The sequence below is a fragment of the Epinephelus moara genome, chromosome 12 (genome assembly GCF_006386435.1).
Source record: "Epinephelus moara isolate mb chromosome 12, YSFRI_EMoa_1.0, whole genome shotgun sequence".
NCBI classification, from domain to species: domain Eukaryota; kingdom Metazoa; phylum Chordata; class Actinopteri; order Perciformes; family Serranidae; genus Epinephelus; species Epinephelus moara.
Genome location: NC_065517.1, coordinates 39,540,578 through 39,563,028, shown reverse-complemented (window position 1 = coordinate 39,563,028; position 22,451 = coordinate 39,540,578). Strand labels below are relative to the sequence as shown.

At 41.5% G+C, this 22,451-nt stretch overlaps 1 protein-coding gene across 1 annotated transcript in view; it reads right to left on the bottom strand.

Annotated features, from left to right (window-relative positions):
* Positions 1 to 17,006, bottom strand: part of evlb (Enah/Vasp-like b) — an 88,656-nt gene extending 71,650 nt beyond the window's left edge. The window contains exon 1 of the mRNA XM_050058169.1: positions 16,627 to 17,006. Within this exon, the coding sequence (XP_049914126.1) occupies positions 16,627 to 16,631 (5 nt within the window). The 5' untranslated portion in view covers positions 16,632 to 17,006. The remainder of the gene's footprint in view (positions 1 to 16,626) is intronic.
* Positions 17,007 to 22,451: the final 5,445 nt, after the last annotated feature.

Sequence of the window (22,451 nt, the reverse complement as noted above, 5' to 3'; positions counted from 1 at the left end):
ACATCATATTTTTGATTTATTTTGTGTTCAAATTGTTCATATGCTGCTTGTTCCACACAATTTCTGATAATAAAAGTATTTGAAAATAGTAAAATGTTCTTCCTTCAATTTATATCTTTGTAACGAGTGTTTGAACTATATTTAAGCCATCAAAAGCAGGTATTTCGGGGTTTTTTAAATTGAAAAATGTAAAAATTTAATCGGCCGATATATCGGTTATCGGATTTTTTATTCCATAATATCGGAATTGGCATCGGCCCCAAAAAATCCATATCGGTCGGGCCCTACTGATAACATCCATTCAATTGTCTAAAAGGGACAGCAGGCAGGACCAGAACACGGATGGAGTGGGTGTGAAGCCTTGACGACATGTTATGCATGGGAGATTTAAAAAATAGCATGATAGCAGTTAGCGGCTAACTCAAAGAAGAACAACACCCAAAAATGTCCACAAATAAGAAAAACAATAAGGTCCTGGAGCTCCTTACAGTCTGAGCAGAGGACGAGATCAGCCACCATATAACACAGACAGTAAATGATAATTACTGCCATATTATGCCATTGTTATCGTTAGTATGTTCTATGTCACACTAGAGGCTGACGCTGTTGAGTTACACATCACGCTTGTTTTGCTTCTGCGATGTCGGCACGCTTTCTAATATCACACACTGGAGCGGCATGATGCTGCCGTTGTTTGGTTCTGTGCAAGACATTGAGACATACAATTATACTGTCCAACATGTGCGGTAGGGTTGCAGCGGTATACCGGGTATGCCATGATATGAAAATTGACGGATATCATACCGTGTACATCTGCTTATCTACGATATTGAAAAAAATGCATCTGGACAGAGAAAATTATAATTTTTTTCTTTTAAGCCCCAAAAGCTGAACATAACACTGAATCACTTGTTCAGAGGGATGTTTATATTTTTCAGCTGTGTGAGAGTATTGTGAGGTTTAAGCTTGATTTATAAACTACATCAAATTCCACAGTGGCCGGTGTGTATCCACACACACTGTACACAGGACAGTTAAATCAATAAATGACATTCTCTCCAAATTAAACTTCAGCACGCCACAGACAGCAGCGTCCCTTTCTCCTAAACTCTTACTGTGTTTTACTGACTGAGGACTGTGAAACAGACCGAGGCAGCACACTGGGCTGCATTTATACTAAAGCATGAATCGCTTGTCTCTGTGAAAAGGCAGCGAAAGAGCGTTCACTGACTGAACAGTGACTCCTTCTCAAGTTCAAGAACAGAGTGACTTGTTTACCATCATCATTATAACAGACGCCACTCTCGTCTTCACCATAGTATGCTGGTGATGTGTGAGAGTGAAGGTCTTTATCTGAGCAGAAAGCACAAGAGAAACTGAGAACAGGAGGGAAACACAAAAGGAAAAAAACATGCAGCAGATTGACAGATCAGGGGTCACAGATGGAGAAGAGAGCAGGAATGGTTTTACAACAAACGGATGAAGGGAGGGGGGTGGAGTACAAAAAAAAGGTGGAACAAGGGAGGGGGTAGAGGGTAGACAGATGGACGGACAGGTAGAGAGGGTTAAATGCCTGGGTGGGTTGGAGATAAACTGCACGCAGAGAGAGAGAGGGAGAGATGGAGTCAGGCAGAGGGCAAGAAGAGGAGGAGGAGGAGGGAGAAAGATGGAGACTGAGGAGGAGAGGCAGAACAGGAAGGGTGAAAGGACGTCCAGCCTTCACTTACAGTACACACCCATCCCCCATCCTTCATCCTCCATCTCTCTCTGTCTCAGGTTAGACCCCTGCAGCAGATTGCATTCTAATCCTCAAAGCTACACACCTCCAGTACTACTGTGTGTGTGACCGTGTGTGTGTGTGTGTGTGTGTGAGAGAGAGTGAGAGTAACCAAGTGCTACTGTAACAACCTGCCTATTAGCATACAGCAGGAGGGATGGCCTTCTCTCTGACACACAGCATGACTGAGTAAGTGTGCAGTGTGTGTGTGTAGCAGAGAGGAGAGGACAGGAAAGGAGGGCGTGATGGAGCTTTGGGGTGAATCGCACAAAGCAAAGATGGCGTTAAAACTGATGCTGCTCAGAGTAACTGTAGTAATAGTGATGTAAAATGTGGGCGTGCAGTTGACACATGAGGTGTTTGTGTTATTACTGTATTGTGTTGTGTTATTTCACAAACTGTAACCTTTATCTTTTAGTCATATCGGAGCTTTGCATCTTTTGTTGAACCCTGAAAAGTGTTTTTAATAAGCTGAAGAGGCTCTGTGCACCTGTTTGACTCTTCCTTCTACACCCACTACACAAGTCCTCTGTGGTTTCAACAAATGTTTTTTACTAAGTCTCTAAAGGCTGCTTGATTATAGCAAAAAATTACAATCACAATTAGTTTGGTCAATAATGAGATGAAGATTATTAAACAGGATTACTCACTGACATTGGAAACAACATGCACATCTTTTTAAATGGTAAACTGACTTGTATAGCACGTTTTACACTACATGTCACATTCACCCATTCACACACTGGTGGCGGAGGCTACCATACAAGGTGCCACCTGCTACTCAGTAACCATTCACACGCATTCACACACCAATGGAGCAGCCATCGGGAGCGATTTGGGGTTCAGTATCTTGCCCAAGGATAAATCGACATGCGGGCTGGAGGAGGTGGGGATAGAATCACCGATCTCTACCTCTGCAAGTCGCCCAGTGGATTATTTTAACAGTTAACTTTTAACAGAGGCGGACTTACCATTAGGCAAAACTAGGTGGTTGCCTGGGGCCCCAAGTTTCTGAGGGCCCCATAAAACTCCTCATACATTTATGGTTAATAGAGTTTTTTCTTATTTGCACACATTATTTATGTTTTTGATTAAAATTCTTTCGCTAAAATGCCAGCAGAATGCTTATTGTATTGTGTGTCTCGGGGCCTCCCCTTCAATCCCCACTACATTGGACTAGTCCATCTTACTGCGCATGTGCCGCAAGGATTCAGGAAGACAGCAGCAAAACAAACGGCTTTGCACGGAGAAGAGAAGAGGAGAAAAGAAGACAACGACAACGATGAAGTTGAGAGAAATGAAAAGAAGTTACCCCAGCGGAGCTGAGAAAAGGTAGCCTGGAAATCCAGACCCAAATCTAGAAAGATTTAGGGTCTGGCTATGAGTAATGCAAATGGCCCAACTCGAGGGGCGGCACCAAGCATGCATTTGAAAATATCACTGCACGCAATTGGATAACACTACGACCAATCAGAACAATACACGGGGTGACGTATCCAGAGCTTAGCTACCAGCGGAGCTAACTGGTAGATTAGACTCTTGCCGTATCCGGTCGGCAAAACAGCAAAAACGTCCTTCTTGCAAAGGAAAGATTCGAGCGCCGTCTTCTGTTCCTCTTTTAGAGAAAAAGCCAAGTCTAACTCGTTCATTGTAGCGGCCAAAGCCGTTTCAAACAACTGGTGTTCATCCGTAGCCATCTTGCAATGTTTACTGACTGATTCCGGACTTCATCATCGCAGCGCTGTCGTCATCTGTTTAGCTCGCCTAAAGAGAACACCTGAGATCGCTTAGTTAGGACCTCTTGGCCCTAATCCTAACTGCCTCTGACCTCAATGCGTCAACATGACAAGTACTAGCCAGTCTCAGCACGCTGTGGAACCCATGATAACACGTAGTAGGGATGGGTATGAATAGTCAAATAGGCTGCAGTGTGACTATTCTCAATGTGTTCAATGAAGCGCCGCAAACTACTGTCTCTGGTTGATTTAACCTGACTTTTTAGCCTCATGAAGTTGATGACTGAGAGACAGCAACAAGCGGACAATGCAACCTGACCCTTAATTAGTTTGTTTGTTTGTTCATTAAATCACAATGAACCTGCCTTAGAAACACCTGAAACAAGGGGACAACAGCGGGGTAAAACAAAGGAGCTACAGTTCCTACACAGTTTATCCAACATAAAACTGATTGTGAGCCCTTTGACCTCGCTGCCATTGTTTCATTTCTAATCCAACGCGCTGGAGTCAAAGCAACAAAGAAACATGTCACTGTCTAAGTATGTGCAACACAGCTATCCGGTCACATGTTGTTCTGTGTAATCCAATCTGACTTCTCGGTCTCTTCATCCCCACAAACACCCACAATCCACCTGTATGCAGTCACGCTACACGAGCTAAAGTGAGCTGGAGAAACAAACGGGATTAAATGAGTGTTAGAGGTGTGACAGCGACGAGGTTAAAGATCTCTGACGTTTCCTGTCTTCTCGGTTAACTCACACTGGCTCATCCTCTCGGGCCCCGGGGGGTCGAATTTCAGCTGCAAACAAATACACACATGCACACACTGTCTGACTCACATGAGCCGATCATTTTAATTACGCCACACACCAATGGGAGCTGGCAGAGGAGGTACAGAGGGGGGAAGGGAGGCAGAGCGGGGGGAAAGGAGGAGGAGGAGGAGGAGGAGGAGGGAGTGATTTCCCTCTCATTCACAAAGATTTGATTACCTCTCTGTCTCTTAAACACACACACACACACACGTCCGTGCGGATCAGCTTCAGTGCTCTGCCTTGTGACGCCTCGGTGTGCATAAATATGACTCATAAACCACACTGCTGTCACCCAGAATGCACTGTGTTATTATACGGATTCACAACAGAGCCAGGACACGTGACCTCACACCTGACACTGGATGTATCACAGTGTGCAACGTCCCTCTCCATTTTGTGTCGCGTTTGTCGGACTGCATTATGACAAATGTGGCCGTTATTCTTACTCACAGATGTGATGTGGCTGCTGCTCCGTGCACAGGCCTCCTGGTGCAATCTGTAAGCTTCAGCAATATATAAATATATACAAGTCCATTCATTTCCTTCATGCCAGCAAAACAACAAGCTGCTGAACTTTCTGCTCACTCACTGTCACAGACGTCTGTGCATTCTTGTTTCTGCCTCATTAACAAAATATTTTTCACAGACATTGGCTGACAGTGCAGCTGGCAAGTGCACAATGAATGAGCAACTGATGACAGCTTCTAAAAGCATCACAGTTCTTTGCAGCTTTTAGCAGAAAGACTCAACCCTATGTTTATTTACTACAAACCTGAAACCTAATTGCTCCCTGGTTTATGTTCAGTTTTTTCCAGTGCACAGTCTTGTATCGTACAGAAGTGAGTTTTTCAGTATTAAGGCCCTGACACACAAGGCGACAGTCAAAGTTGGGCTGTTGGCCCTCGTCGTTTCAACATGTCAGCTGTCAGTGAATGAAATCACTCTGATTGGCAGTTCAGCTCAGCGCATGACAAGAGAAACAGAAGAGAGGAAAGTAAACAAAGAGCTAAAGTCAAGAGGAGTGAAGCCGAGACAAACTTGTTATATGAGGTAAGATTGTTTTTCTTTAGTCACTGAGCTCTTTAGCAGAAACGTTTCGTGATGGTTTGTGTTATTTTTCACTGTCGCTCTGTAAACATGTTCTGTTCTGTCAACATTGGATCGTGTTGTTAACGTGCTAACTGGCTAACTAGCATCAAGGCGGTCTTCTGGTCCCCTTTTTTGAATGACGATTGCAGACACACTGCCATCTGCTGATATGAAGTGGTATGTCCTCTCACGCAGGCACAGAGCGTACGTGCTTGTTGGCCGTTTGGTATGTTCATGTGCAACTTTTTGGCTGAGACACACCAACAAGAGGCAACGCAGCAGGGGGCTCTAGTTGACGCTACTTTTAATGTCAAAAACACTTTATTTTCTGCATACTGTCTGCACTGGAAAATCTGTATTCAGCCCCCTTTGTGTTAAGCCACCCTCCCAAAAAATACCACTCTACTCTATTGGTCAGTGTTTCTGGGTCTTGCGCATCTCAACACCTCTGCATCTCTGCACCATCATTGCAGCCAGGAAATGACTGTATCAGAGAATAGCAGCACTTTTGAAAAATCACCAATAAAAGCTTCTAAACACAATCACACATGTTCAAGAGGAATATGATGCAAAATCGCCAAAAATGAACCACATCAGTGACCAAGATTCATTTGTTTACCTCGTTATTTGAAACTTTGACCACATTGAATATGACCATCGGACAAGGTAACACCACATATGAGACACAAAATACAGAAAAGCATGATGGGCCTCCTTTAACCAGGTACAATATGCTACTCATCCCAGAGGCAAATAATGTAAAACAAATCACTGTCACTGATGGTTTTGTTTGAAGGTTTTCAGTATGAATATTTTGCAGCTGTGCAAACATGTTCCTATAAAACGTTTTCTTATTATTTGCACAAAAACATAACCTGGGTCACATTAGGTTCATTTCCAAACGTATTTATTTACTGTTATTTGCAAATACTTTCTATATGTACTATCTTTACGAGACAGAACTGAAACCTGAGTTTGTGTCTCTCATTGTGTCTGCTGTTGTCCTTTTAATTAATTGCAACTTAGTGCTTGCCAGCTAGCTCTGTTAACCCATCAACATTATGTAACATTATCCATTTTAGCTGCAAGTGTTCCACATGCAAAGCTAGTGGTGAATAATAATAATAAATAGCAGTGGTCAATATTAGCAGTCAAAATAGTAATCAATATGTTAATTAACTTGCATTAACTTGTAGATAATGCAGGTCACATTACTAACTGACATATTTAAACCTGCATTAACAGATTATTTTGGACACGTGTATGTGGTTGAAAGAAGCTGCAAACACAACATTAAAATATCACCTTTAATTTCAAATGGCGAACTTGTCAGAAAGTAGTTGATTATTTATGCATCCAGCAGAAACGCAGCAACGTTAGCATACATACATTCCACTGTATGCTTTGGCTTGACCTGACTCAACCCAACTCCCTTTTGGTACCAAGTCCTTTTCTCTATTTCGTTTTCTACTGTAGATAATATCCCCTCAGCACAGGTGGGACTCTCACTTGATCACCATAGCAACACCGTGCAAAACTGCCATGACATCTTCAACCCCTTTATCAGCAACTAAACAGCGGAATGTCTGCACTTCATCAACTGTATGGAAAGTTTGCGGGCTGCCATTTTTTTTTAAAACTTGGCTTGAGTAAATAAAGAAATTGCAGCTGCTACTGACGTTAGCTTGGCTGTTTAAAAATAGCCGATCGTGTGTCACACTAGTGATGGTTCCCTCTGACTATGAGTGTTAACTCCACCTTGTAGTATCGACTCAGCTCTCTTGAGGTGGTAGTAAAGAGAGTGCCAGGTGCCAGGTACCAGATACTATCCACAACTTTTACTAATGTAAAATCAAAAAAGAGTGAGTCGAGTTGCATAGAGTCGTGCCATACCATGAAGGTGACTAATGTTTGTGACTACCTGACAAAAGTAAGTCCATTATTTACTCCCCTTTAACCTCTTTTTTGGTCTCCACCAACTTCTGAGGGAAATATTTGGCACCTCAGCTGCTAAATGCTCCACTGTGTTCACCAGGTGGTTGCTAAATTTGTTTTTCTGCTTCTTGGTACTGGAAAAGTAGTGCACTGCGGTTGTTTATTGGCAAGAGACTACAGACGTTACGAGTCAATATATTGCTGTCAGGACCCAAACTGAGTGAGAACCCAAAAGCAGACTCAATAGCATGGAAGAGTTCAGCCAACGAAGGTTTATTTCAATAACGTGCAGGCAGAGGTGTCCAAAACGTAACGCAAAATCCAAAGTCCAAAAAACAAGCTAAAGTCATTAGATAGAGTGAAGGTATCTGAATCACAGGGGCTAAGGTGAAGTCAAAAGGGTAAACAGTCAGAACTCTAGGAAAAACAACACGAGGGATCAAAGGCTGGGACGCTGTCACTGAGGAACAAGACGAACTGGCACAGACACATGAGGGAGGTGAGCTTATATACACTAGGAGGAGGAGAGCCAATCAGACACAGGTGCAACACATTAGGGGAGGGGCCAGTAATCACAGTGGCGGGAAGGAAGACAAAGACAGTATGTGAAGGGACCTGAAATGAGACAGAAAATAAAACATTAACTTGACCTAAGAGCTGGAACGGGTCCTGACAATTGCGATACTGAGATTCTAATTTTAAGAAGACTTTCAGTGCTAGTGGTCCACCCTTCATGATGCCACCTGTTTCACTGGTTTATGTTCTTTGTGTTTAGGTAAGCAATATGTTGCTATCTTGGAGTTAAAGAGTTAAATGGCTGAAGATAGATTACAGCACGGCTATCTAGCAGTCGGGGTTTATACACAACACAAAATAATCCACTGCCATCAATCTCTTGCATGTAAAGTGTTACTAAAAAGGCTACAGTATCACAAAACATAATACTCTAATACTAAAGTGTATTGATATTTTTTTACACCCCTTTAGTCTACAGTAGTTTCAGAGCCTTTTTAAAATGTCTGCTTCTTGTGTAGACACGACGCTGATGAAAGCTGTGAGATCGACCACAACAACAAAGTTGTTTCGAAACTGAAAGGAATAACAACAAAGATGCTTAAAATGCTTCATAAAGCGGAGGAGAACCAGGTGATAATCACCCGTGGGTTCATCAAGAATGACCACTCTCAGACACAGTCATTTGATCTATTATTCATATAAAAATATTTATCATAGCAGCTTTAACTACTCACCAGATGGTGTTTTAATGGGTAACAAGCCTTGTAACATTGGAAACTGATGTTAGACCTACTTTTAGGACCATAAGCATATTAAAAAGCACTGCAGTGTTTACCGTGTTGAGGGAACGTGACCTGACTGCATCCTCGATAGCCTGGGGTTAAAATAAGTCCTAATTTCAAACATCTCTGGAAGAAAATGGGAAAGAAATACCTCAACTTTGAGGCTGTCAGGTTGTAACGAGGGTGTAATCAGAGCACACACCTGTGCGACTTCAAAGCACACAGCTGTGCACTGAAAGGGAAATCTGACCTCCTCTGCTAGTCAGGAGTCTTTGGTACAGAGAGGCATTAAAAACCATAAACCAAGACATTTTGATTTATTTCAGTGCAGGCACCAGATGCACGCAATATTGGTTTACAGAGGAGATGTATTATGGAAATGCAACCCCCCCCCCCTCTTTGAAGCTTATGTTCCTCTCACAATAATAAAAGTGCAATAAGAAATACACATTCACTTTCACACTTCTGTGCACTTGCATTAGCCGGCCTGTTGGTATGAATGAGCTGATTTCACCTCTGTGTGTTTGTCCTTGTCCTGCATTAATTCAGCACACAGTTACTATTAATGTTGGTATTCATATGGGTCACACACATACCACCAACTGCTCCTGTCAATACACATCAGCCCACAGTGATGACGCTGGATCGATACGAGCCCACACTTCACTTTAACAGCATAATGAAACGCTCCGACCCACGCAAATGGAGGTATAGTGGCGATGGTGGGAGGCCACCGGTGGGCAGGCTCAGGCCGCAGGCGGAGCCACACATCAATCCTGCTGTCACACTTGATGATCAGTCACAAGCACATGCACAAAGGAGTTGGTTAGTTACAATATATGCCACTTAATATGTAGTTAACAGGAACACAGGGTTTCATCTGGGTATATCCTCGTCATAGTGGCGCAAATCACATCAAAGTCATCTGCATAACCTGACAGTTCAAGCTGGGGTAGGCAGTTTTATTTTGAACATATTGTCATTCAAGTGGACTGAGAGAAAACTAGACCTCTGCACGACCTCTTCACTCTGTTTTCAGGCTTTAGAAAATCTAGCCAGTGACGGGAGACTTTGGCCAATCACAGGTCATTTCAGAGAGAGGGTGTTCCTATTGGCAGTTCTACAAATGCAGATGCACATACATGCACTTTCACATGGTGAAAGCCTGATTCAATGGCGGAGAATCCTGCAGAGAAACCCTTAAAAGGAAGATGGACTTGTCAAAAAGAGACTGCGAGAGAAAGTCTGACAATAAATAAAATAAATATTTACGAAGTGTTTCAGAGATGGAGAGAAAATGTTGCTAATAGTTTAGCCTTCTGCTAACCGGAGCTAAAGGCTCATGGTGCGGCTTCAAACTCATGTTTATGTAGTTAGTGTTAGCTAGAGTCTTAAATCACAGTGTGTCCTCCACCTCACTCCCTGGCATCATAGACCACCTCGCTGGGAGGAGAGGACAGCAGCTCCAGAGATGGACTCCAGCCCCGACTCCCCACTGGACCAGCTAACAGGTTAGACCTGGTGCTGCTGCTGGCAACCAGCCTGCTGTGACACCCAGCACTGAGGGGTTTGCAGTGGCCGAATTCAAGCTGCTACAGTCGCCAACCAAAGGTTTGTTTCCCGACCTGCTGCCCACTCTCCGCCCAGAGAAGCCATGAACAGCGGTGGGTAGCAAGGTGAAGGGACTGTAGGGTGGCTAGCTAGCTAACGCTTGTCTTATTTGCAGTCTGATAAACAGAGAGGGAGCTCTACAATGAAATATGATTAAATAAATCAATGTTTAGGAAACACTGGGTTACTGTGTGAAGTGTGTGCATATGCCCGTGGTCGTCTAGTGGGAGGGGCTTATGATAAAGAGGGGAGAGCTGCAGGAGGAGAATGTATTTTCTTCTGCCTTTTCCAGATTTCTGCTTACAAGAGCTTTAATACCAATCGATTAAGTACGATTTCTCTATGAAATTTAAACTTGCAGTGAGTCAGTTTTAGGTGGTCACACAGAGTAAAAGAAACAAGTTGATTGGATTAAATTAGATAAAATTAAGATTAAATAAGCATCTCTGAAATTACAAAATTAAATGATAATGCTCCCACTGCTGACAGAGGATTATTTAAGAGCCTTATGTCAGACACTCAAATAAAATATCAGCATTTTTTTGTTCTTAAATCAGTCATCTAACTTCAGAGCTCTCTGTAAAGAGAGAAATGTTTTTATGTTCAGTCTCATCACAGTACAAAAGCCTCCAGTTCAGTACGATCAGTGGTGCGTCAAGATGCTCGTTTTATCTGACCAACAGTTCAAAACTGAGAAAACCAACTTGATAAACAACTTAAATGATTGATCAATGAAAGAAGACCATGTTAACAGCTCTGTAAAGATGTACTTTGGTACAGCAGTGCTTTGGGCTAAATGCTAACTCTGACTTATTGTTGTTGTGTCGGTCCAACACACTAACACAGAAAAGAGGCTGCTGCCTTTACAATCTTTTAATCAATAGAGAGGGAGGCACGGTGGAGATGGAATCTGTAAAGATAAGAGGAATCAGACATTCAGGCTCCATCGCGCCAGGGATCAGTCCTTGAACCTAAATCCATGACTAGAACCACCAACCTCGGCTTTACTGTCCCAGGATTTTCCTCCAGAGACCTACAGCACCTTCAGCCTCTCCACAGCTGGAGATAATTCAGACTAATATGTCTATATTTGAAGAAATGAGAAACAGATACTGAAGCTGTGATGGTTTCAAGCTTTCGACTCCCTCGGTAATTGAAAAAGGAAAATAGGATTAGATAGAAATCTATGGAGCATAGCCGAATTTATGATCAAATTCAAATGTCTTTGTAAGATGATACCTGAAATATTCTGTTTAAGCAACAGAGCAAACTACCCTGAGTGCTGTATGACAAATTAAGTTTTTAAAGAGGGGACTGTGAGTTGTCTGCACGCAGTTCTCAACATGGGGGCACCTGAGCAAGTGGCTAGCAGCTAAACGGGGCAGCAGTAGCTCAGACTTGGGTACAGAATCGAAGGATTTCTGGTTCAAGCCCCCAGCCAGATCAAATATGGGGTGTAGACTGGTAGCTGGAGAGATGTCAGTTTGCCTCCTGGGCACTGCCAAGGTGCCCTTGCACAAGGCACAGAACCCCCAACTGCTCAGGGTACCTGTCCATGGGCAGCCCCCTCAAACAACAATGGTTTTACTAGCGTTGCGTTTCTAGTGTTTCATCTCGGTGTGATCGCTCCCTAACTGTGCTAACTGTTAGCAATAATGGCAACAGAACGTTATTATGGATCCTACTGCTTCTGAAGGAGTAGTACAAGCCCTAACCATGACCTCTTTGCCCTCACCCTAACTGTCTCCAAGCGTGGCACATCAAGGTGATGAGTACTAGCCAATCACAGCACACTAGGGTGAGACTTACCAAGAAAAAGCAGGTGGATCCATAACAGCAGCAAAAGTGCTGACAGAGCTAATGGTTTTAACCACAGGGGGAACCGGAGGGTGGGCGCTACAATTCTGTGCCGCCACTGTCCCGATATGAAAGGTAGGGTTGAGCCGAATACTCGGATGAAACGAGTATCCGGTACGAATAATGTACTTTTGATGAGTACGAGTATCATATGAGTAAAATGTGTCATTATCTGTTGTGGGAGCAATAGGACTGAATTATTTTTTTGTATGGTGTATATGTTGTATTGGGTATCAGGTCTCACGGGGTAATTAGCGGTCATGATTACATATCTTCCTGAGACCCTGTGTATCACATTTTGGGTTTACTTGACCTTATACTTCATTCTGCTTAACTTAGACCTGCTGTCCTTGTCTGTGGACACTTTTTGTGCCATCTAGTGGTAGTAAGAGCACAATACACTAATCCATGTAAAACAAGATGGCGGCCATCTCTGCCAAGTTAGTCTGCAGCCGTTCCCGACACAAAAGTTCCAAAACCTGATCAGATTTGATGGTTGAAACTTGCTTATCTATGATTAATAATGTTTGTAGTTTGATATGGCAACAAATTTGACCAATAATTAGAAAGTACTTGTTTGAAGACATTGGGACTTTATCATCGTCTTGTCTGAGGATATTAGGACTTAATTATCATTATACTCATCGGGTCCTACTGATCCCAAATAGCTGGGAGAAATTAAAAATGCATACCAAACAAAAATTCGGGTCTCAGGAGGATATAGTAGGAACCTTTCTTTGTCTGGTCAGGTGTTCCACGCGGATGGAAAAACAGTTTTTGATCATCGAAGCATCTTGTTGCGTAGGAGTTACACGTGTGGATGTTTTTGAGTATTGTTGGAAACATGTTTAATGGACACTGACAAGTTCAATCAGCAGGTTATTCCGGTGCAGCGTCTCAGTGGGTTAAAGCATGGCTTAGCCTCTACATCTGATAACGGAAAATTGTCATTTGGGTAGTGGCGTTAAATCTATTACTCTTGTGATAAGAACAATCTGAAGCTCAATTCTGGGTCTGTTCTGTAAATACTTTTCTCGTAGGTAATTAATATTGTAACTTCTGAGTGCTGATGCTGCAGTATATCTGACCTTCAGTAATGTATGTCTGAACTGCAGCTCACAGCACTGAGATCAATGCTCATTAAATCACAGCACTAAACAGCTGTCCCACTAACATGCATACTATAGTAGAGCAGCAGAGATACTGTCGGAACAAACAAACACTGCTCCACTCACAGTCGACACACACACATGTAGACAGAGGAAGATACAAACGGGACCACACACACAGTGATGAGCAGAGACACACTCACATGCACCCAGCTGGGCCACGACAAACTGTTTGAGGTGCCGGCTTGTTGTGGTGAGTCACAGTCTATGTTGCCACCTACAGAGCGCCGCCGTAAAGCACACAGTCACTCGTACTAAATCACAGCTGAGCATCTAAGTGGCTGTCAGACAAAACCTAAAATAACTGGTGTATGAGCAGACAGCTTGTCAGGGCGGCTGACATCAAACGAACGCTCCAGCTGCAGGAATAAAACCTGTCAAAATTCCATACGTACTGCTGTAGTTCTGAGATGATGTTTTTTGATGTGACAAATTAAAGTACTGTGGAAAAAAAGACAGTGTGCTTGTGTTCTTGATGTATGCTATAATCCCGTAATGCAATGCACAAAGGAAATGGAGGATCCACTTTCAGCTGGGAATAAGAAATGAAACAAATAGTCAATTATCAAATCTTGAATTTAGCAGCCTTTTTCTGAACCTTAATTTATTTGATGTTTTAAAATTGTGGCCTGATTGATGTCTTTTCACCGTTTCTGCCAATGCAGAATAATTTGTTAGACACTAAATGAAAAAAAAAGCTTACTGTGAGAATTAGTTTATAGTGCACACTATAACAGAACAATTAGTATCAGAGGTGTAAATATAGACAGTTGTGGTTGAACTGGGGCCCCTGAGGTGTAGGCAAATGATTCAGATGGCCACCTCAGGACTGCACCTGTGTTCAAAGAAGAACTCACATTAAATTAAAAATGGTGCCATTTACTATGGGCTATATGCCATCAAAAATACAAATCCATCTCCATCATAGTTTTATTAATTTAATTTAATTTAATTTAATCTAATCTAATCTAATCTAATCTAATCTAATCTAATCTAATCTAATCCAATTCAATTCAATTTTATTTCATTCAATTCAATTCAATTCAATTTAATTTAATTCAATTCAATTTAAAAATGGTGCCATGTACTATGGGCTATATGCCATCAAAAATACAAATCCATCTCCAGGTTTTATGAATTTAATTTAATTAAATTAAATTTAATTTAATCTAATTCAGTTCAATTCAATTCAATTTTATTTACTTCAATTCAATTCAATTCAATTTAATTTAATTTAATTTAATTTAATTTAATTTAATTTAATTTAATGCAATTCAATTTAAAAATGGTGCCATTTACTATGGGCTATATGCCATCAAAAATATTAATCATCTCCATCATGGTTTTATTAATTTAATTTAATCTAATCTAATCTAATCTAATATAATATAATTCAGTTCAATTCAATTCAATTCAATTTATTTTAATTTAATTTAATTCAATTTAATTTAATGTAATTTTTTATTTTATTTTATTTTATTCTACTCTGTTTATTTTTATTTTTTTATTGGGTAATAGTCAGTAGCAATCTATAACAAATGTATATGCTTATTTTACATGAACTTGAAAAACTATATATATAAAAAACAATTAAATTAAATGAATAATTTCTTATTTTCTTTGCAATGAGGATTGTTGGGTAACATGTATGTTGATGTTTCCTGTCAAGTCTTTATCGGATCATGTGACAAGACGATACAATACAGTCGCTAGTTTAGGTGCTAAATCTGTCAAGACTGACAAGCTGAGCACATCTACAAGTCCAGTGAGCAGTCATGCCTTTGTAACATAAAAGCGGCGTTAAGAAAGGACAAGAGAGGAACTAACAGGAGGAAGCAGTAGCAAAGCTCCCTACATTTGAATCCTTTGCTTTTTTTAAAAGCAGTTACCAGTGGTATATGTGCACCTTGTAACTAGTAACTAGCGAGCACTGGGGCCGTGGTGACAACCTTACACCACTGTTTAGTACTGTAATGTTTAGTAAGACATTGCTGCTCTAAACAAAAAAGGTGATAACCCTAAAAGACGTTCTTTGGCTTGTAATCGTGGGGGAATCTGTTTTGGTGCTATAGAGCAGCCATCTTTTAAAGCTGCTATACAGCGCCTTTGTCAAGTAGTGCTCGCTGAACGCACAAAGTCAGACGAGCAACATCCTAACTCTGGAGCCAAGATTTTTATGTGTGTGGCATAAATGTATTCAGGTGTGGTCCTGGCTGATAAAGTCATGTTGCATTTGTCTGATTTGTCGTCTTCCACACATCAGGCTGCAAAACTAACATCCATGAGAACACAGAGCCTTGCCCACAGGCACATGTCCAGCCATATAAGAGCATGTTTGGTAGCATCACTATAGACAGAGCTGAGCTGAGCTGACAGTGGGGACAGAGGCAGCAGCACAGACAGAAGCAGTGGGAGTCTGAGGGGGAGCTTGTTAAAAGAGACACTGACCCAGAGCATGCTGGGGGCAAAATCCCACTCTGACCTTGGGGCACACACTCACACACACATTTCCAAGCCAACAGCAATTAGAGTGAGCTCAGGGTTCCTCCTGCTCATGGTGAACCTGTGCCAAGTGCTGCCGCCCCACCCACATCTGTGTAACAGCAGCCTCGCAGCTGATTGGCTGCCCGGCTGCCAGTAACACTTCACCTGATAGGCTCCTACAGTCAGCCAGTGAAACCAGTGCTTGCATCCCTGACACAGCTGTGTGTGGATGCCTGTGATGAATCCTCTCAGCTGATTGGCTCTGAGCTGGGAAGGTGTGTGCGCGTGTGCGTGTGGGTTTCATCTGCGTGCGTGCACAAACATAGATATGCTTGGGGGGGGGAAATCAAACACGTGGATGCCTTTGAAAATCTAATGATCAGATATGTGTTGCAATTAGGAATGATAACGATTATAACAATTGTGCACGTGTAGTCTGGTTTCCATGACAACACCTTTTTTTCTGCGCAGACAACCTGCACGTGACACATCACAGAGCGAGCTGGAGTCAGGGGTGTTTCATCAAAGCCCTCTCGCGGTGTGTTTACGGCTGTGGGGATGTTAATGTGCTGATGTGAGAGCAGCAGCCTCTCTTAAAGGTCCATATTGTGTCGGCCAACAGGTGACCTGCGGGCCAATAAAGGCGCGTGGTGCCTGTGATACACCTTTGTGCTGCGGTGACCTGCACAGCACAGGCCTCTGAGTGAGACTGCGCCAGTGAAACAAACAGTATGCCCGTTAATAGGATGTCTGGGCTTATCTCGCTATATCCTTTAATATCCCATAATAATGCGCAGCAGAATCACAGCAGCCTGCGCGTCACTGTGCAGCAAGAGAGCAACGCATGCTTGTGCTTACCTCATCTTCCTCTGCTGACCGTGTGGATGAGATGAATGTTTGTTTCAGTGCTTTGTCCTTGAGTTGTAGTAAAATGCTCCAGCAGCAGAGAGCACCTCTGGGTGCGACGGTGCCAGCGGAGCCTGCAGCCGGCTGGGTGTGCAGATGTTGAGAGGGTGGAAGAAGGCGACAGGGTGTGGAGAATGCTACACGGATGCCCACAGTTTTCAGGTCTGTCTGGTAGAAAATAGAGATAAAAATGCTCTCCGGTGTCTCGTCACACGGCTGGTGGGTCGGTCGAGGCCATTTCAGAGGGAAGCACGCCGCTGTCCGCAGGACGAGGAGCCGGGCGGAGTGGCTGACAGCGGCTTGTGAGGTGCCATCTTTTCCTCCCTTCAACCACTGGGAGGCTGGATGGAGAGAGAGACAGAGGAGAGAGAGAGACAGAGAGAGAGAGAGGGAGCAGGCTGCTCAAATATTCAAGTCCTGGTTGTTTGCTGCACGGTAGCGCCCTCGGTCTGGTCATGCAGCTACCGTGCAGGCAGGTATCAAACACAAACGCACACAGTGAGAATAATTCTGTCAAATGAATTTTAAAAAGGCTCAAAGTATTTATAGTAATCACTGTATCTTATATCCACTCATAAAGTCCCGTGAAGCTGTTAATGGTTTCCCAAAGAAATCAAGGGTGTAGGTGTCATTCAGCAGGACAGGGGGGCGCACTTCTGAAATGGGGGTCCTCTGCTAGAACATTTGGAGCATCAAGCACCTAATTTCCTGCATTCTGGTTAATTTTGATGCACCAAATAATTCATAATTTTGTTAAATAAGAGTCCTCTGTTACTTTAATGTTTATATTCGGGGGTGGGACAAATGCACACATGCTAAATACTGAAGGGGACGTGTCTCCTGTGTCCCCCAGAAGGATTAGGATTAAAATTAAAGGATTAAATTAAAGACATTTACACCATAAACTGATGCAGAAATGGCACAATTCCCCAACAGAGGACCTGTTGTCATGTGTCAGATTAAATACATTTTTAATATTTATGCTTCCATCACATGCAATAACTTTTCCCTTTATTTATTTTAAGTGCAATAATTTTAATTTATCTTATATAACTTATATAATATGATTATTATGTTTTTTAATATAATTTATTCTATGAAAGCATGAAAGTAGCACAGGACTTTTATTTTAACAAAATTTAAAATATTTCACACCATTAACTGATGCAGAAATGACTCAATCTGGTGCATCAAAATTCACCAGAATGCAAGAAATTTAGCGTTTAATACTCAGAATTTCCGAGCAGAGGATCCGCAAACCCCCATTTCATATGTGCCCCCAACTACACCCTTCATTCTGCTGCAAAACAATTAACAGCTCCATGGGAATATATGATTGGATATAAAATACCATGATTATCACAAATACTTTAAGCCTTTAAGACTCTGCAGAAACAGTATTATATTGTTGTGTGTGTGTGTGTGTGTGTGTGTGTGTGTGTGTGTGTTATTCCCATCCACTGGAAATATCTGATACGACATTTCATATTTCATGATATGGGAATTTACTGACTTTAAATCTGTCATTTTATCTTCTGTAATCACGTCCCGTATTCCCTCCTCAACTCTCTGACTGATGACTGAAGATACACTGCTGTACTTAGCTACACAGTGTTCATGTGTAAGTACACACAGTGTGATATTGTTATGTTAAAGGACACACAGAGTGTATGTGGTACACACACACCTGTTTGTCAGCAGCCTGGATCGACCAGTAAACATCTGTCTCTGTATGCGACGGCCAGCTGCTGCTTCCTCACATGGAGGACAGACGGGCTCAGTTAAATCTCCACTGAGGACCTCAGTTCATCTGAGGTTTTCTCAAAAGGACTTATTGTTGTTGTGAAGCCGCCATTATCTGTTGTTGAGCATTTGTAATGACGCAGTTACACATGTGTTTGCATAAAAACTTTAAAGATTGAAGCCATGCAACACATCTGTGCGAGGACATTCAGGACGTTACGTTTCCTATGAAAGAATAAAGAGAAAGAACAAGATCAGCATCACAGACAGGTTTTCATTTTTCCTTTCAAAAGTATATTTTGCCACTGGACAATACATTTTAATTATGTTTAACTTGTTTTTTTATCTGATTCTCTGGGTTTAAATTGTATTTAATCTTTTTATTTTAATCCTGCTTACTCATTTATGCTTTTTAATGTCTCCGTGTTTGTATGCATGCACATACACACATACACTTTGTTTTTAAAGTGCTATATACATGAAATAAACTTGAAACGTGTTGTCAGATTTCAGATTTTCTAGCTACTCTTCATTGATATTTGCAAAAAATGAAGTAAGAACTATGAAGTTGGCGATTGCTTGTAATTTTAGAGTATTTTTATCAAGATATTAGTTGCATTCTGTGTGCTAGAGAAGACACCACATCACATTTAAAAAAAAATGTAACCTAATATTCTGCAGACCGCTCCCTGTGGATTAAATTATAATGGGATTCAGACTGCAGTCAATTCCCCATGAATAGAAAAGGCACGTGGGCTACACAGGATTCATTTCTGGATTGATGCTATAATGAATAAAGTAAAAAATACAAATGATTAAAATAGCAATAAAGTGTCAATAAAGATGAACACAGGCATGAATTCCAGGTGTTTTTCTTTTACACACGTCTGCTAACAAGAGATTTAATTTAATAAAATAAAATAAATTAAAGTGTTTGTTTTTTTGTGAAGTTTTGACTCATAAACACAAGCAGTTTAATGTCCCACTGTACCACTTTATGCAGGTTAATGCCACAGCTCAAGCATTACAATCAAACCTGTAGCAGTTCTGCCTTCTCACCAGCAGAGGTCCTCCTAACTTCCAAACACCACAGGAATTTCCCCTGTGATTCATACAGTGGTGATGATCCACCCTCAGGTCATACAAGCCACACCATGGCTTCATGATGATGACAAAATTCAGCCCCTGTCATTAAGGAACTGTTATTTAATTGATCTGTATTAATGCCCACATGATGTTACTCTGGTCTGTGGGACTTATCTCCACAGGAAGGTGCTGAGGCTGTGGACATTTGGAGCTTACTCACTTCAACATGCATCCGACAAATTTATGAAAGGTCACAGTGATAGATTCCACTCTCAGTATATTTCCAAACAAGGCTAAACAGTCTCTACATTGTCAGGATTTAGGCATCTAATCAGTCCAATCTGACGAAGTGTAGATCACTGGAACATGTGCTGAGTAACAGCCAACCTTTCCTTAGGGTAATTTCGATATCCTTCAAAGATATGGGGTCCTACTTTGCCATATCTCTGTGTTTAAGTGACTAACGAGAACAACACTTAATGAAACTGGTGCAGTATTGAACGAGACGGCTGCAGCTGGGAGCAGCAAAACAGGCTACAACCTAACACATGGGGTATGTTTGCAATGTCATTTACTTCCACTAAAAGTGCTTGTTATTGTCACTGACAGGCTCATTTATTATTATAAGTGTCGTCAACATTATGGAAAGGATCCCTACAAAGAAAGATCTTTTTGTTAAAGAGTAAGACCCTTTGTATTTAACCAGAAACAGCACCAAAATCTTGCCAAACCCACCAGACTCCATTTAAATAAACAGTAACTTTATATTCATATAACACACTATAATCAGAGTCAACAGAGCAAATTCGCTGGCTGTAGGGCTGTTGCTATTATTGTTAAAACGCTGCTACTCGAACTACGGATACCCCTTTTCCACCAACATAGTACGGTTACGCTCCACTTTATTTTGAACCATTTGAAGCATTTCATCCAAAACTAATTTGGATCAGAACCTAAAAAGTTTGTTCTCAGCTGGAACCAATAAGTAGCAGGTTTTCCTTGACCTCAAGTGCGAACGCTGACACCAACAGCGGGCATGTCATATTGGAAAGAGAGGATACAAAAGGCAACAACAGAGACATCAAGTGAGAAATCAATGGAAAAAACAGCTTGCAGTGGTTTCATTAATAGTAGATCAGTGCTTGTTTTTTGTTTTGCTTTTTTGGAAGGGGGCAAAAACAAATATCTGTAATAACAGAACAAAAGTTCACAGGTAATCTGCTACTACTGTTTACTTCTGCTGGGCACTGTGCAATGACCTCCATTCATCTGTGAAAAACTGGTGGCTGGTTCGCTAGGTAGTACCAAGGTTCCAAGAATCCTGAAGGGAACCAATTTGAGAACAAAAATTGATTTGGTGGAAAAGGGATAAGGTTGTACCACGGCCACAAAGAGAACAGAAGCCAAATAAGAATGATACAAACAAATTATTATTAATTATTTACTTTGATTTCACAGATAAGAAACAATAAATTGTGAAGACAATAAAGCCTCCACAAAAATAGCATTTCAAGTCTTGTGTGTGATTTATCCTGGCTTCATATGAGCAGAGGAAATCTCCGCTAGTCGCTAGGCTAATTTATACNGTTACCTTTGTTAAATGTTGCTGTTGTCCCTGGCTTCATATGAGTAGAGGAAGAGTCTGCTAGCTGCTAGGCTAATTTATACAATGTAAAATGCCATAGGCTTGTGCTAATAACATTAGCATGTTGTATTTGTTTGGAAAACGTGTTTAGTATCAGACAGTTGTTTTGTCAGTGAACCTTGTGAACTGTAATGGAGCCAAATTATGTAACGTTAGCTTTGTTAAATGTTGCTGTTGTCCCTGGCTTCATATGAAAAGAGGAAATATCTGCTCGTTGCTAGGCTAATTTATACACTGTAAAATGCCATAGGCTTGTGCTAATAACGTTAGCATGTTGTATTTGTGGGGAAAATGTGTCCAGATAAAGACAAGTGTTTGTCTGTGAATGCTGTGAGTTATAGTGAAGCTGATTTGTGTACTTGTGTTTGAAATTGTCTCTATTAAGCCATGTTGAATTTTAAAACTTTACAGCACTTCACAGAAACCTCCACCGCCAACTAGTGTTTTAGAGGTGTAACTGCAGAGTGACACAGACCACCACACAAGTATGAATGCTCACAAGCAGTGCTGATAAAATAATCAGTTACTGCGTCGCCTATTTATCATCTGAAATGTTTTCAAAAACACATTCTGGCTTACCTTTTATCTGTAATTGGAGATCGTTTGTTAACCAGTCGGCCGCCATGTTGTTTCCTGTTGAAAACACCGGCGTGAGCGTTTATTGGTCCAGTGCGGCGCTTTGCATTCTGGTAGTTGAAGTTTTGTTTTCATCTTGAGCAGAAGCAACCACCACAGGCCTTTTTCTCTGTGTTCTCCGGTCACGTAGCATCAATTTTAAAAGTATTTGTGTCTTTCTACTGCACAGACAGCCTAGTTTTATGAAAAGACCATGACTTAAGCAGTGAGATACTTTTTTATACACAAGATCTGAGTATTTCTTCCACCACTCCACTCTGTCAACTTTATTTAAATGTTGTCGGGTGGGTTTGGCGACAATGATTTAGGGGCTGTATCTGCTTAAACAAAAAGGATTTTATTCTTTGACAAAAATGTCAGTCAATGTGGGGGGTCTTTTCTATATTTTCAGACAACTAAAATAAAAATTTGAGCCTGTCAGTGGCAAACACTAACACTTTTCGTGGACATATATCAGCATATTGTCCTGTGTGGATACATTTCAGTCTGTTTCAACACTGGCAGCTGCAGCACTCTTACTCAGTGCTGGACCATCTTTCATAACTTGTCACTTAGTCACAAAAACGTGGGAAAATAGGGCCCATGTTGAAAAACTGAATCAGCTTCTGACTCAAACTTTATTGGAGTGAACTGAATCCTAGAAAAAAGTTCATGTTGCTGAGTTCTT